This window comes from Myotis brandtii, unplaced genomic scaffold (genome assembly GCF_000412655.1).
Source record: "Myotis brandtii unplaced genomic scaffold, ASM41265v1 scaffold30, whole genome shotgun sequence".
Lineage (NCBI taxonomy): Eukaryota > Metazoa > Chordata > Mammalia > Chiroptera > Vespertilionidae > Myotis > Myotis brandtii.
In genome coordinates, this window is record NW_005361458.1 from 4049821 (window position 1) to 4065445 (window position 15625).

A 15625-nucleotide genomic window follows, 5' to 3' on the forward strand; every position below is an offset into this window, starting at 1 on the left:
CATTTTTTTAAAGATCCTGTTCCTAAGGTCACCTCCCACTGATAACTTTTATGACATGCTCTTGTCCATCCATCCTAGGAAGAACCAGTTGTTCCCTCTTGGTATATACTCATTCATAGTACCTACCATAGTATATTTTTTAATTTGCACATTTCTATCTCTTTGAGTAGCCTCTGAGCTTCTAGAAGGCATAGAATTTATATTCTTCCTTTTTAAACAATGTTTTTAATGGTTGTTATTGTAAATTAAATGGAAATTTAATACGCATTTATGGAGAACCTATTATGTTCCAAACATCAGCAACTGGGTTTGCATCTAATCGATGCTTACATTAACGACCTTCAAAAAATCTTTCACAGTTTTGGTGATCCACCCACATCAGATAAGTGAGTTCATCCCCCCTAGAAAGTTAATACTCAGTAACAAACATTTAGCAGGTCATTATTTATTATCTTATATATTTGACAAACATTTTATTGGACTTCCACCAGATTATAAGTAAAACATTAGAATGTCCTTTGTTTAGTGGAGAGAATCCAAACTAAATTTGATTTAGAGTTGGCCTGTCTTCCCAGCGTCAGTTGGTGTAAAGACTTCAATGATAATAATTATTGTTTCCAATGTAGGTAGAAAGAATAGCTAAAGGTGTTTTTTTTTTTAATTTGTGAAAAATGTTTTGAATGTTATTGGTAAATGGTGGGAAGTTAAGGGAAGGTCAAGTTCTCAGAAACATGTAATCTACTAAAAGATCATTTGGCTTTGCATGATTTTCAGATTGCATCATAACCACCCAAGAGGCAATGTGTCTGAATGGGTGGCCCATGTAAAGGACATGTATTTTAATAGTTGTCATTTAACTTTGGATAAGCCATTTAAATCACTGAAGTATCCAGGATTTTCTATAAAATTGGCTCATTATGGAAACCCGGTCACTCCTTAGGTAAAGTTTAGATATTAGAAAAGCCATAAAAGATTGGCTGATTTTTTGTAAGGAGTGTAGAAAAAGATTGAGGAAAAGTTGGTAAGGGTCAGCATGTGGGGGTGTGGACCCTTTCTAGTAAGTTTCTGGGGAATCTATAACCTAAGGGAGGAGGAATTGATTGAGTAGTAATTTAGAAATAGATTTATTAATATTTTCTTCCTAGAAGAAGAAATATAGTATGCTTGATTCACACTTAAACCTAAAGAATGGGAATATGAGATTGTCATAAGTATGGAGTACAAAATGTATTTCAGATCTACATTATGTGCAGTAAGCCAGAAAGATATAAACAAGGAAATGAGAAAAAAAATAGAGATTGAGATCAAGGAAGACAAAAATGAAATGTGGAGGGAATGACGGAGGACTGGTTTAGGTCTGCTGCCTTCAAGGCCCATTCTCCTCCCTTATTTTTCTACTGAATCAAAATCTCCTTTCTAGACTGAAGATCCAGTGTGCTGGGCGACTCACAACCCCACCCTTACCAGCCTTCTTCCTCAAATATTTAAGCCTTACGGAAGGTAATTTTATCAGATGGCTGATATCTACTGCTTTTGGAGCATGATAGCTCCTGAGATCCTGTCAACAGCAATATGACTTGTCTGTTTTGGGGATAGAGGGACTTCTCCGAAGGGCACACACTGGGTCTATGTTCAGTTGGTTAACCACAGACAATATTAGATGCTTGTCCTGGGATGGACAGGATTTTGTCACGTCCTTTTCCTCCTTTTCTTTCTGAAAGTTGGTCCATTCAAACTATGAATCATTTTTTTTAACTTGGCCTCTATGTTTAATATTATCTTTCATTTATTGATGGTGCAGAATGTGTCTAACAAGTGCTTGATGCCTTATATAATAAAATCTTGGCAATGATTCTATGACAGAGATAGTATTACAGTTTTAAAGATCAAGACCCCAAGGCTCTAAGAGTTAAGTAATTTTGCACAGGATCACACTAGTGAGGGGCAGAGCTATGACACATTAAGTACACATACACACACACACACACGACTTGAGCACATGATGGAAGTGGTTAAATGAAACCTTTGGATATAGAGTAATTTGACCTGGGTAGTGAACTGGAAGGGTTTTGGATGTGGTCTGAATAATTGCTTCTCTGAAGATAACCACAATAACAGTTCATTTTTGCTTTTTCTGCCAAGTGCGACTCCCTGCTTGCTTCCTTTTCCAGCAGTTGGAATTGAATGACCGATATAAGGTGACATAAGAGTTAAGAGTAGATAATAGTGTTAGCATTTACAGCCTGAAAAGTACGTGTTTTCTAGCCCTCTCCCCGAGGGGCCCTCCTCCATGCTTGGAGAGCCAGTATGTGCCATTTTACCTCCTGGGACGGCACAGGCTCTGGAGTATGAGGGGAAAGCTGCCGTTGTGTGCCAGTAAATGCCAGATCATTTTAGTAAGTGGAATTCTTATTAAAAGCTAGTATATGACTCAAATTTAGGGTCTATTTCATATTTCCCTCAAATGCTTGCGGGTTTTTTTTGTAATTGTATTTTTTCAGTTGAAGAGGTTGGTCTGCATTTGTTGGAAATGGAGGAAAAGGGTAATTTGTAGTAGAAAAGAACAGGGTTTCCCAAGTGGGATGTTGTGGTCACAGGGGGTGCCGTGTTCTAAAGGAATGCTTTCTTAGGAATGGGGGAGACCGTCATTCTTTACTGGTCCAGCTTTTAGCAACGAGACATTGGGAAAGCGTTTCGTGATGCCATTTTGAAGTTGACTTAATTAAACATGCTAAGCTTCATGTAGAGTCTACAACTTCTGTTCTCTGATGACAACCTTAACCTGCCACACTGTGTGTCATCATGAAGGTGGCATGAGCCACCTTGAGGGGTGCATGCCTAGACCTCCATAAATGTGAGGCAGCGTTAGAAGGGAAGAGAACACATGGGGGGAGGCTCTGGTCAGTGGGTGTGCTAATCTGCACACATAGGAACTACTCAAAATGTTGGAGTCGCTTGAGAAATCAAACTGTAATGTAGTGTCAATACAGAGGGTCATTTGTCAGAGGGGCTCAAGGCAGAAATAGCTGAGGTTGTAGCACAATGATATGATTTATCATTTTTATGTAACTATCACGCTCCATGCCTGGAAAGTGGCCAATGTTGTACCATCTTTTACAGGAATGTAAAAAGAGAAAGATTGATCTCCCAAATTATAAATCACTGAATCGCTCCTCAATTTCAGAAGATGTAATAGAATAATTTGGAGATGAGGGACGAGCTTTTTAGAGAGGCAACCCCAGTCAGAATTTGACTTGCAGAGTCGTCTTACCAGTTTTTTACTTCCATTTTGAGAACTCAGGATAAATTGAGGATAATGTGGGGATCACTAAATGTGTTTACCACGATTACATGAAAACTGTTCTGGAGCAAAAAGAAACTGACAAGGAAGTGGGATGAAGGGGTAAAAATCTGATCTCAGCATTAAATCTAGTTAGCAGGCCCGAGGCAAAGGGCAGAAATAAATAACCAAGTTTTCTACAGAAAGAAACTAACGGGATGTCCTTGCATTGAATAGTAGAAACAGCAGTTGCAGCATGTTAATCTCTTAAGGGAAAGAGCTGAATAACCCCACTGAAAAAAACTTGCACAAGATTCTTCTGCTTAAATGACACTGGATCCCTGTCTTGGCTTAGGTGCAGTGACAGGGTCACAGGGAAAAGACAGGCGTGTCTGTGCCCACCTATCAGATTTTGTTGAAATTTACCATCAAGTTCAAAATTGCCTTTTCTAGGCAAGCAGAGGAGGCTGCTGAACCTGAGCCACCCCATGTCTCCGGCAGTTTCTGAAAGCCTAGTGTGTTCACCGCCATGAGCAGCACACTGAGGAAGACACAAAAGAAGTAGACAGTCTCTGCTTAGGGCCATGCCATTTAGTTGGGGAGACAAAGCTTAAATACTAGAACCAATCAAAGAATATTACAAAGGGACGTGCAAGTAAGTAAGTGTATAATCATATGGGGCAAATGACACAGATAAAGGCAGAAGGGACAAGGAGGAAAGAGGAGTGAACAAAACACCACAGGGTCGGATTCGTCAGGAAAGGCGTGTTGCCTGACAGTCGTGTAGCCTTCACGTTCCTTTCCTAGCGTCGGTGAGGAATAAAGTGGTGCAGGAAATTCAGATCCACAGCATCGATCTCTCCCTCCTTATCTGCAGGCCCTCCGTCTATGACAGATGGAAATTAAATTGATCCAACAATTTGCTCTCCACCAAGCCCTGTTGGTATCTACCTAGTAATTTGTGCTTTTCTTGGTGTTTGCAAATCGATTGCTATTATGGGATGCAGACAAATCTGGGCCTGGGTCCAGTAGGTTGGGGGATTATTGGAGCGGACACATGTGTACGCACAGGAAATCCTGAAAAACGGACTCTCGTTTCTGCGTATTTTAATCATTGAATAAAACCTCTTCAAGTTTTTTAAAAGCATGTTTCATTACACTCAGATTGCATTTTTAGAGGATTTATCTGGGGTATTTCATGTTGCTACTGACAGGCCCCAACCTTCAAACCACCTTTATTGCCAGACCTTTTGTTTCAAAAAAAGTCTTGCTCTACTCAAATACTCTTACAGAGCTATAATCCCTCCCCCCCCACCCCACACAGGAATATGTATAGGCATTCATCTAATTTGATAAATAAAATGTTGCTGCTGAAAGGCTTGGGAAAGTAGACTTTATCTAAACACTCAACTTCATTGTTCTACCTTAAAAAACATTTTTGAAGCCCTTCTGAGGATTGTGAAATTCTTTGAAAACAAATTAAAAATAAAACATTTTCTGTGATTTCGTTACAGATTCTGGACAATCAGGAAGTCCAAGCCACAACGATCCTGCCAAAAATCCTCCAGGTAAATATGTGTTCCAGGACGTTTGCAATCTGACGTTGCAGAACAAAGGTACCACTGTGCAGATACACAGCCCATAATTGGTCAGCTGCCTATTTTGTTCTGGCGGGCAGGTATGATCAGGACAAGATGTGATTCTGCTCAGGCCCTTCACGGCGGCACATGCTTCTACATTGGCGTCATCAGCATTTACGTAATCGCCAACGTTTTCATTTTTGTTGGTGTTTCTTTGAAAATGAATATGCGTGTATTTTAGTTGTGTATCTTTCAGGTGCTAAAAGTCATTGCTGTTTGAAAAGCCCAAAACAAAAACAAAACCCAAATCCCGTTTACATCTTTCTTATAAAACGCACAAGAAAAAGTAAAATTTTCCATACTCTTAACTATAGAGGGTGGTAGTGGTGGTTGGTTATGTTGTCAGTGATGGATTTTTGCAAACGAGTTTTTATTCCATAAGGTTTTTATTGGATTCCCAGAATCAGGAAATAATGAGAGTTGGACTTTTCGTTTAGTGTAATGTATGCCAAGTATCCCCTTTATTTTCAGAAGTTGTTCCAAATCTGAAAATGGGCTTTTATAAGTTGGCTGTCTTCATTTTTGTTGCTCCTAAATCTGAACATACAGACTTTTGGTATTGATTTAGGAGGGGTGTCTTTTCACATGAGGTAAATCCAGTGCAAAGGAGAACTTCTAATATTTCAGCGTCGTAAAGATTTTAATTATATCTGTAACTTTGGCAAAGGAATGCTCTAAGAATAAAGCTAACAAAAACAAACACCAAAACAAACAAAACATCCAAACAAAAAACACAGATGCCATCTACCTCCCTAAATAATTGCATCTGTATTTACATGGAAAATAAACCAGAAAATTTAATAAAAGTTTCCTCAGGTAGACTTAGTTTTCAGTCCTTAATTGTTTGATCTTCCTTGTCACCATGCTTTGCTAATGTGAGGTGGAAATACCTGAAGAAGCCCAGAACTACAGAAAAGATGTCAGACCAGCCTTGTTTTAAATGGTGTTGGAAAGATACATCAAGTAAATATCCAAATAAAAATGCAAAGTCAAACAGATTATTTTTCTGAGTCTTGACCATAATTTTATATTAGAAAAATTATTTTTTTACAACTACATAGTTACTCTGTATTGTACAGAATCGTATTGTTTGACAAAATAATATATACTTTAAAGATAAAAAGTTCTACTTAAATGTAGATTTGAAAATGTATACTAAGTTGATTTTTCATTACTTTCATCAAAACATTTTAATATTATTACAAATTGATAACAAAACATTAAAAAGACCAAACAATTTTAAATGTAAATTTCAGTGAATTTATTCTTTTATTTTTTATGTCTGGATAATTAGAATCCCCCCAAAGAAAAGCTCTTTATAATTTTATAAATTATACATTGATTACAATGATAAATTATTTATACAATATAATGAATTTTTTCAGAAATTTTCTGAAGTTGAGGAAATTTCATTAGCTTGTAATCTTTAAAATTTCTTCTTTTTAATTGACTGATGTTTCCTCTGCATAGGAAGATAGCCAAGAGTGAATTGTACCCAAACATGTTTTAAAAGCTTCCTTATTCACTTTACAAAGAATGGGAGAGGAAGAACCCTCTAATAGAAAAAGAGTTGATAAGTATTTTAAGTCAGACTAAATAAAGGGTATGTTCTGTGCCTTAGAATGACAGCTTGATTTGAAATTAATAAGCTGTTATTGTTTGAAATGCATTTCTGAACACGTACAGAAAGAATTATGCTCACTTAAGAATATTCTTCCCTTGAGCTGAACGAAACTTTGAATAGTTACGTAATGTCAAAATTCAATTTTTCAATATTTGTCCAGAAGTTTTGTCACGTCTTTTTCTTGCTGCATTCAGTGTAGCATCTCTTAATTTATCTGTTTGCATATAATATGGCAAACAGAAACAATCAAACCTAATTTTTTTTCCTTTTAAATTTTTCTTGGAAATTGAGCCTTTTTGAGAACTACGTCCTAAAACTAGGTTGTTGAATATTGTATATACATACATTATACATCAATTACCAGTTCTTCAGAGTTAGAATATAGTAGAACATACATAATACCAAAATTAAATGGAATATAATTAGAATATTCTTTGATGATTCAGAAACATTCCATCATTTTAACATGCTTTGCATATATCATTATATTATGGGATGAACCATAGAGATTATTAAGGAATTCTGTTTGATGAAATTAAGAATTTGTTCTGTAATACCTTGAAATAAATCAAGCTGTTAGGAACATAGACTAGTTTCTAATTTGAAATGTGAAAAATCAGAGCTTACTACGGTTTTTGTATTACAGTCAGTTGAGATAAATTATACTTATTATTAAAAGCTCTTTTCATAAGTGCAAGCATGTTTGGTATTTTAGAGTGTAATTCATCTTTGGGAGGCCCTTTTCATCTCTGTATTCTGGCCTTGGCTGAAATGTGAAATCTCCAAGTGGGGTTTCAATATCTGGAGAAGGCACAATCCATTTATGGGAAAAATCAAAACCTACTACCATAAGCAATGAAACAATCAAATCACTTTGCTGCTTGTATTGTTATAACAAAGAGGAGTTAAACTTTTGGGAAAGATCACCTTGATGGTGAACACTTTCTTATCGCTGGTAGTTTTCCACTGGGAGATGTGCAAGCCATGGCAGTTGCTACCATCTACTCCTGTGTTCATTTCCTAACAGGTTGGGAAAGAGATGGCAACAATGCAAGCCCTTTTAGAGCTAAAGGCTCTTTGACATCTTTTCCCCACTGTTGACATGAGGGTGGAATCCCATCCAGTCATCCTATCAGAGCAGATGCACATGTGTCTCTCCACAACCCCCGCCCCCCAGCCCCGGCGTGGCTTCTCTCCAGCATCAGGCCTGACTGTCTGACGCGGAGGCCACTTTCTTGCTGATTCCTCTGAACTTCTGGAGGGTGACCCTAAAGTTCTCCAAATTGCACTACGGACATCTACAGATAGGCCTTTAGTTTTTAACTTGTCTTTCTTGATTGGGGTTAGTACTCAGTGAGCAAACTAAATACAAGTGAACAAAAGCAACGTGTTTTGGAGAGGAGGGATATTTGATACTTGTTATTTTTAAAAGCACTTGCGTAGTTTTGTTATTTTAAAACACATTTAAATCGTTCTTATGGTATTTCCTTATGCTATTTGTGACTTAATATTTTGTTTTTATTCTTTGTGACATGGTGGGAATGGGCCCCGTAATCTTTTCGGGGCTAAGGCGCTCTAAAGGTTTGATGATGTTCAAGGACATGACGTTGTTCTTTTGGTCAAAAAGCCTTGCCCTGACTGGTTTGGCTCAGTGGATAGAGCATCAGCCTGTGGACTGAAGGGTCCCAGGTTCGATTCCGGTCAAGGGCACATACCTTGGTTGTGGGCACATCCCCAGCGGGGAGTGTGCAGGAGGCAGCTGAATTGATGTTTCTCTCTCATCAATGTTTCTAACTCTCTGTCCCTCTCCCTTTCTCTCTGTAAAAAATCAATAAAATATATTTAAAAAATCGTTCAAAAAGCCTTAGGGCCACTTCATCTTTTATGATGTACATTTCTCTTGTTTATGATAGACTCAGAAGTTATATATTTATGTGTACTTAGTTTTAAATATCAAATTAATCTGTTGTGAGCAACAGAACTATAAGAACCCTCTCTCAATATTAGGAAACAACTGTTGTGGACCAACTGATGGTAAATCATTCATTTATGGTCTTAGATTCAGATATAATTTTATTTTAACTAAGTAAAAACTCCCCTGCCACTTTTAGGAAATGTGTGATTAGACTATAATCTTTTAAAATTAGCTTTGTTTTGCTCTATTCTTTTCTGTCTCTACATTCCTTGGCTATGATCTTGTTCGATTTCCCAATCTCAGTGATTTGCCTAATGCTGGAATGGTTAATATCAAAGGAGAACAAGGCCATCTAGAAGTTAGATTTTGCTTCTAAGTCATTTCAAAGCTGAAACCTTCTTTTAGAAATAGAAACATCAATGATGAGAATCATTGATCAGCTGCCTCCTGCACGCCCCCTAGTGGGGATCGAGCCTGCAACCCAGCGTGTGCCCTTGACTGGAATCAAACCCAGGACCCTTCAGTCCGCAGGCCGAAGCTGTATCCACTGAGCCAAACCAGTTAGGGCTAGGAAGGCTGTACTTTTGTGATGTGCTCTCACATGGCAGGAAATATAACAAAGAAACTTTGAATCCCAGGGCAGTTTTTGCAAATTTTATCATTTAATCTTACTAAGTATTCCAAGTGCCCTCAACCAGAGCTTTCTTGGAATGACATGAACTTATTCTACTTTTTTTGGTTGTTGTTGCACATTTTATAGGGTGCTTGTGCTGTTTTGTTGACTTTTGCATGTAGTCTGGCAAAACCTCTGGGAGCAATTAGGATCATGTATTGAGTGTACATCAAATAAGCCACCTATATTCTCTCTGGAACAAAGATGGAACCAAATATAATTAATTGAATAAACTAAACAAGGAGTATCTGTTAACCATAGCAATATGCTTGCCTTGCAATAAAGAGATCTTTAGCCCTGACCGGTTTGGCTCAGTGGATAGGGCGTTGGCCTGCGGACTGAAGGGTCCCAGGTTCGATTCCGGTCAAGGGCATGTACCTTAGTTGCGGGCACATCCCCAGTAGGAGGTGTGCAGGAGGCAGCTGATCGATGTTTCTCTCTCATCGATGTTTCTAACTCTCTATCCCTCTCCCTTCCTCTCTGTAAAAAATCAATAAAACATATTTTTTTAAAAAGAGATCTTTAGCCCTAGCCAGTTTGGCTCAATGGTAGAACGTTGGCCTGCGGTCTGAAGGGTCCTGGGTTAGATTCTGGTCAAGGGCATGCACCTTGGTTGCTGACTCGATCCTCGGCCCTGGTCAGGGTGCATACAGGAGGCAACAAATCGATGTGTCTCTTTGACATCGATGTTTCTCTTTCTCTGTCTCTCCCCCTCCCTTCCACTCGGTCTAAAAATCAATGGGGAAATATTCTCAGATGAGGATTAAAAAAAGAAATATTTAAATAATAAAAATTTTGAGGTTGAAAACTCCCCAACCCTATTATATAGATACTGAGAATGAAACCAACAGAGGGTTGTCATGAAACTAATGAAAACAACCAAATAATTATCAAGAAAATGAGCCCAGCATCTGCATTTTTAGTTGTTATCTGTTGGGATCACTAGGACCCATGTTTACTTAAATCTTCACTTTTCCCCCAAAACTTGGAGTTTGGGACAAACAATACTTTCTACTAGTTACAAAAATAATAAAACGTTTTTGTATTTGTATATGAAGGTGGATATATTTGCATAGCCCTTGAAGATCTCATAGAGCATGTTTTTTGTTTTTTTTATTTGTGTGTGTGTGTGTGTGTGTGTGTGTGTGTCAGATGGATGTTTCTCTCTCATCGATGTTTCTAACTCTCTATCTCTCTCCCTTGCTCTCTGTAAAAAATCAATAAAACATATTTTTTTAAAAAGAGATCTTTAGCCCTAGCCAGTTTGGCTCAATGGTAGAACGTTGGCCTGCGGTCTGAAGGGTCCTGGGTTAGATTCTGGTCAAGGGCATGCACCTTGGTTGCTGACTCGATCCTCGGCCCTGGTCAGGGTGCATACAGGAGGCAACAAATCGATGTGTCTCTTTGACATCGATGTTTCTCTTTCTCTGTCTCTCCCCCTCCCTTCCACTCGGTCTAAAAATCAATGGGGAAATATTCTCAGATGAGGATTAAAAAAAGAAATATTTAAATAATAAAAATTTTGAGGTTGAAAACTCCCCAACCCTATTATATAGATACTGAGAATGAAACCAACAGAGGGTTGTCATGAAACTAATGAAAACAACCAAATAATTACCAAGAAAATGAGCCCAGCATCTGCATTTTTAGTTGTTATCTGTTGGGATCACTAGGACCCATGTTTACTTAAATCTTCACTTTTCCCCCAAAACTTGGAGTTTGGGACAAACAATACTTTCTACTAGTTACAAAAATAATAAAACGTTTTTGTATTTGTATATGAAGGTGGATATATTTGCATAGCCCTTGAAGATCTCATAGAGCATGTTTTTTGTTTTTTTTTATTTGTGTGTGTGTGTGTGTGTGTGTGTGTCAGAGAGAGAGAAACATTGATTTGTCATTTCACTTACTTATGCATTCATTGGTTATACTTATATGTACCCTGACTGGGGATTGATCCTGCGACTTTGGTGTACCAAACAACAATTTAACCAACTGAGCTACCCAGCCAGGGCTCATAGAGCATGTTTTATCTTCAGAGATGGTGTTCAGAGTCAAAGAAAAGAGAAAATATACTTTATTTTTTAAAATCATAGACTGTTTACTCATCAATTAATAAGTTTATACCCACTCCTTCTCATATCCTCAATTATTGTATCTACCAGGAGAATCAAAATGTTTTCCACGGGGGAAAATTCACTCTTTCATGATACTTAGAAGTAATTTTAAACGTTGGCACTAAACAGTATGCAACAGAGTATAAACAGGCTTTCTATTCATAACAGTGTAAATGGAAAGACACTAAAAGGATTGGTGAACTGTGGTAAGACCTGAAGTTGTAGGTAAAGCTTTTAAGTAATTTGAGAATGAGGTCTGTGCAAGTCAGTGCTAAAATCAGAGGATTTTTTTTCCCCTAACAGATTTTGTTTCAGGAACATTTTTCCTCTTTATCATCTGAGGTTTTTGTTTGTTTGTTTCTTTGTTTTGTTTTTTGTTTGTGGTGTTTTTTTTTTTAATACAGCACATTCAGTAAAGTTCCTCAATGTTCAAATTTATGATAGAATTCAGAATAAAGGAAGAGAGGATGAGGAAAGTGCCTTCTTCACCAACTACTGTTAAAAAGCTCGAAGGATACATAGCCCTTAGCTGCTTAGTCGTACAGGCAACATTATGGGTACTTGTATCCAACTCACCCCTAAAGGTTAATCTACAGAGCAGTTGGCACCATGCCCAGCCTCTACAATGATTCCAGCCTAATTATCTGTAATATTTAATTTTGGGGAAAAAGATAATTTAGTAATATCCTATACGGTTATGAAAGAAAGATTTTTGCACATCTTCCCAGTCAACAAATAATATTAACCGAGTGTCCGCTGGTTGCTGAATTCAGCGTTAAATCACACTCCAGGAGACAGGATATTGGGCAACTTCTGTTGCCTGAGCTCAAAATAAGGAGTAGAGACTGTCATTTGCTCTTGAGGAGTTGGGAATATACACCACTCCACACCAAGAATAATAAACCGTCTAGCAAGAGCTGTCTATAGGTGAATTTTTCAGCTAACAGATATTTAATGAGCATCTATTGTGTGCATGGCATTATTCTAGGTGCTACAGAAGATAAAAACATGAATTACCCATGAGCTTTGCTGTCCCCAAACTTTTCTGTTCATAAATATATACAGTGTATATTTCATACTCACAGGGTGTGGCAAATGTAGGTTTACCATGGTTTGTATGGAGAATAATACAATAATTAATGAATAATAATACAAGAATAAACTCACATGCAAATGTAAACCTATTTTTGCCCCATCCTGTGTGTGTATGTGTGTGTGTGTGTGTGTGTGTATCCTATATAATAAAAGCCTAATATGCAAATCGACCGAACAGTGGAACGACCAGTCACTATGATGCGCACTGACCATCAGGGGACAGACGCTCAAGGAGCTTCCCCCAGCCCACAGGCCCCAGGCCAGCCAAGGTGGGTGCCAGTGGGGGCACCCAATTGCCCCACTGGTAGCCCCACAGATCGGCCCTGATCGCTGGCCAGGCCTAGGGACCCTACCCATGCATAAATTTTGTGCACTGGGCCTCTAGTATATATATATATAATTTAGTGCTACAACTCCAGTGTCATGAGAGTTCAAATTTGTGAAATACTATTTCCAGCCATTGTAGAAAGCATGATGGAGTGAGAAATATATGAACTTTGGAATTAGACCCCCAATGAAGGCTCCATGTTTCACCACAACCCTGAGGGCCATGGAGCACATGAGTAAATCAGACAAGTTCCTTGGAAGTGAGCACAGTAACTATAACCAGGCCAGTTGTAAGCATCAGACAGGAGAGCACACCTGGTGAGTAGCAGGAAAGTGAGGGCTTTTGATACTCCTTTCCCTTCCAGCTGGGTTGATCCAGAAGACTTCCTGCAGGAAGTACCATTAGATGTGGAACCAAATAGAAGTACATTCGATTTTTACACTGCCATCCCATAAAGACATAAAATGGCATAAACAATGTTACAAATCAAGATAAAAGGCATTAGATTAGGTTGGAGATTATATAAAAGAAGCAAAAGGAGCAGATGTCCTCAAGTCTCATGGTGAAGTAGAATTATAATTTTTAGATCCTCAGTTTTGTTCTAAGCCTTTTGACATCTGAGGAAATGTAGAATGAAAGTTTGTTACAGTTTTTAATAGTGATATGAGCAATAGTACAAATGTATTATTTTAGATTGCTTTTCCCCTGGCAAACTTTATCTCTGGGTCCCTTGTATTAACATTGTATAAATATTTTCCCACTTGCCTTTTCCTGGTGTTACTACTTTCTGAAGCCACCAACTTTTCTGTCTCCATTGAAATTTTTCTCTGGCCCTTCCTTTTCCTGGCCCTCTCCATATTTCTTCCTTATTCTATTTTCTTCATCCTAGCAACTTATTTCTTACTTTTAGAAATGCATCTTTGTCCCTCATTCAGATAACTCCCTTTATTCAAATGTCCCATCTTTCTCTCTCTCTCTCTCTCTTCCCCCCCCCCCATGACATGACATGAAAGACTCTAAAATATTTTCTTGACTTCTTCTGCAGCTGGGCTTCTGTCCTCACTGAAATTATTCTCATTACATTCATAACGTTTTGCCATTGGAGTCCACTAGTTCCTTTGCATTCTATTCCTGCTTCCATATTCTCGAGAATTAATTTGATTTTATTGACCGTGCTTTACTTAAAAATTCTTCCTTACTTTAAAAAGAATGTTATTTTATTGTGGTAAGAACACTTAACATGAGATCTACCCTGTTAACAAATTTTAAAGTATATAATGCATTATTGCTGACTATAGTTACAAGGCTGTACAGCAGATCTCTAGAGCTATCAATCTTGTACAATTGAAAATTTATGCATGCCGATTACTAATTCCCCTGGTGGCCAACATTTCACTTTCTGATTCTATGATACTGACTATTTTTGATACCTAATTTTAGTGGAATCATGCAGTATTTGTCTTTCTATGACTGGTTTATTTCACTTAGCACAATATCCTCAAGGCTTATCCATGTTGTTGCATATTGCAACCTTTCCTTTTTTTATAAAGGTGAAATAGTACTATATGTATATACCACCACCTGTTCTTCACCCATTCATCTGTTGGTGGATATTTAGTTTGTTTTCACATCTTGGCTATTATGAATAGTGCTGCAGTGAACATGGGAATTCAGATATCTCTTCGAGATCCTGATTTCAACTCTTTTGGATAAATATCTAGAAGTGGGATTGCTGGATCACATGGTAGTTCTATTTTCAGTTTTTTTTTCCCCAAGGAACTTGCATACTCTTTTCCATAGCGGTGACACCACTTTGCATTCACAGCAACAGGGTGCGAGGAATCCAGTGTCTCCACATCTTCCACAACGCTGGTTGTCTTTGTTTTTTGATCATAGTCATCCTGACAGAAGTGAGATATCTAGAAGTGGGATTGCTCGATCACATGGTAGTTCTATTTTCAGTTTTTTTTTCAAGGAACTTGTATACTCTTTTCCATAGTGGTGACACCACTTTGCATTCACACCAACAGGGTGCGAGGAATCCAGTTTCTCCACATCTGCCACAACGCTGGTTGCCTTTGTTTTTTGATCATAGTCATCCTGACAGAAGTGAGATGATATCTCATTGTGATTTTGATTTGCATTTGCTGATGATTAGTCACATTGAGCCTTTTAAAATATGCCTTCTGGCCATTGGTATATCTTCTTTGGAGAAAATCTGAGTCCTGCACCCATTTTAAGTCAGGTTATTACTTATTTATTTTCTTTTATATTTGCTGTTAACTTGTAGGAGTTTCTTGTAGGAGATTAACCCCATGTTAGATGTACAGTGTGCAGCCATTGTCTCCCCTCCCATAGGTTGCCTGTTGACTGTTTCCTTTGCTGTGCAGGTACTTGTTAGTTCAATATAGTCCAACTGTTTAGTTTTTCTTTTGCTGCCTATACTTTTGAAAACAGGGCCCCTTTCTGATAATCCAGGAACCTTTGTGGGTTTTTTCCCCTCATGACTCTTCTTTTTATTAAGTTGATTTTGGTTACATTGGTTAATAAGGTCATATAGGTTTCAAGTGTACATTTGTATGATACATTGATCTGCATATTGCATTATGTGCCCACCACCCAAAGTCAGATCATCTTCCATCACCATATAGTTGCCCCCCTTTACCCTTTCCTAGCTCCCACCCTCTTCCTTCTGTCAACCACCATACTGTTGTCTGTGTCTGAGTTTCAGTTATATATCATCCCACATATGAGTGAAGTCATATGGTTCTTAGTTTTTTTTAAAAAAAATATTTTATTGGTTTTTTTACAGAGAGGAAGGGAGAGGGACAGAGAGTTAGAAACATTGATGAGAGAGAAACATCGATCAGCTGCCTCCTGCACACTCCCTACTGGGGATGTGCCCGCAACCAAGGTACATGCCCTTCACCGGAATCGAACCTGGGACCTTTCG

The 15625-nt window shown here is 38.1% G+C and overlaps 1 protein-coding gene across 7 annotated transcripts in view; it reads left to right on the forward strand.

The window, feature by feature from the left end:
• The window catches only part of NFIB (nuclear factor I/B), a 228322-nt gene that overhangs the window by 125015 nt on the left and 87682 nt on the right, over positions 1-15625 (forward strand). For all 7 annotated transcript variants that reach the window (XM_005869611.2, XM_005869605.2, XM_005869609.2 and 4 more), the window contains exon 3: positions 4795-4848. In XM_005869611.2, coding sequence (XP_005869673.1) covers positions 4795-4848 — 54 coding nt within the window. The remainder of the gene's footprint in view (positions 1-4794; positions 4849-15625) is intronic.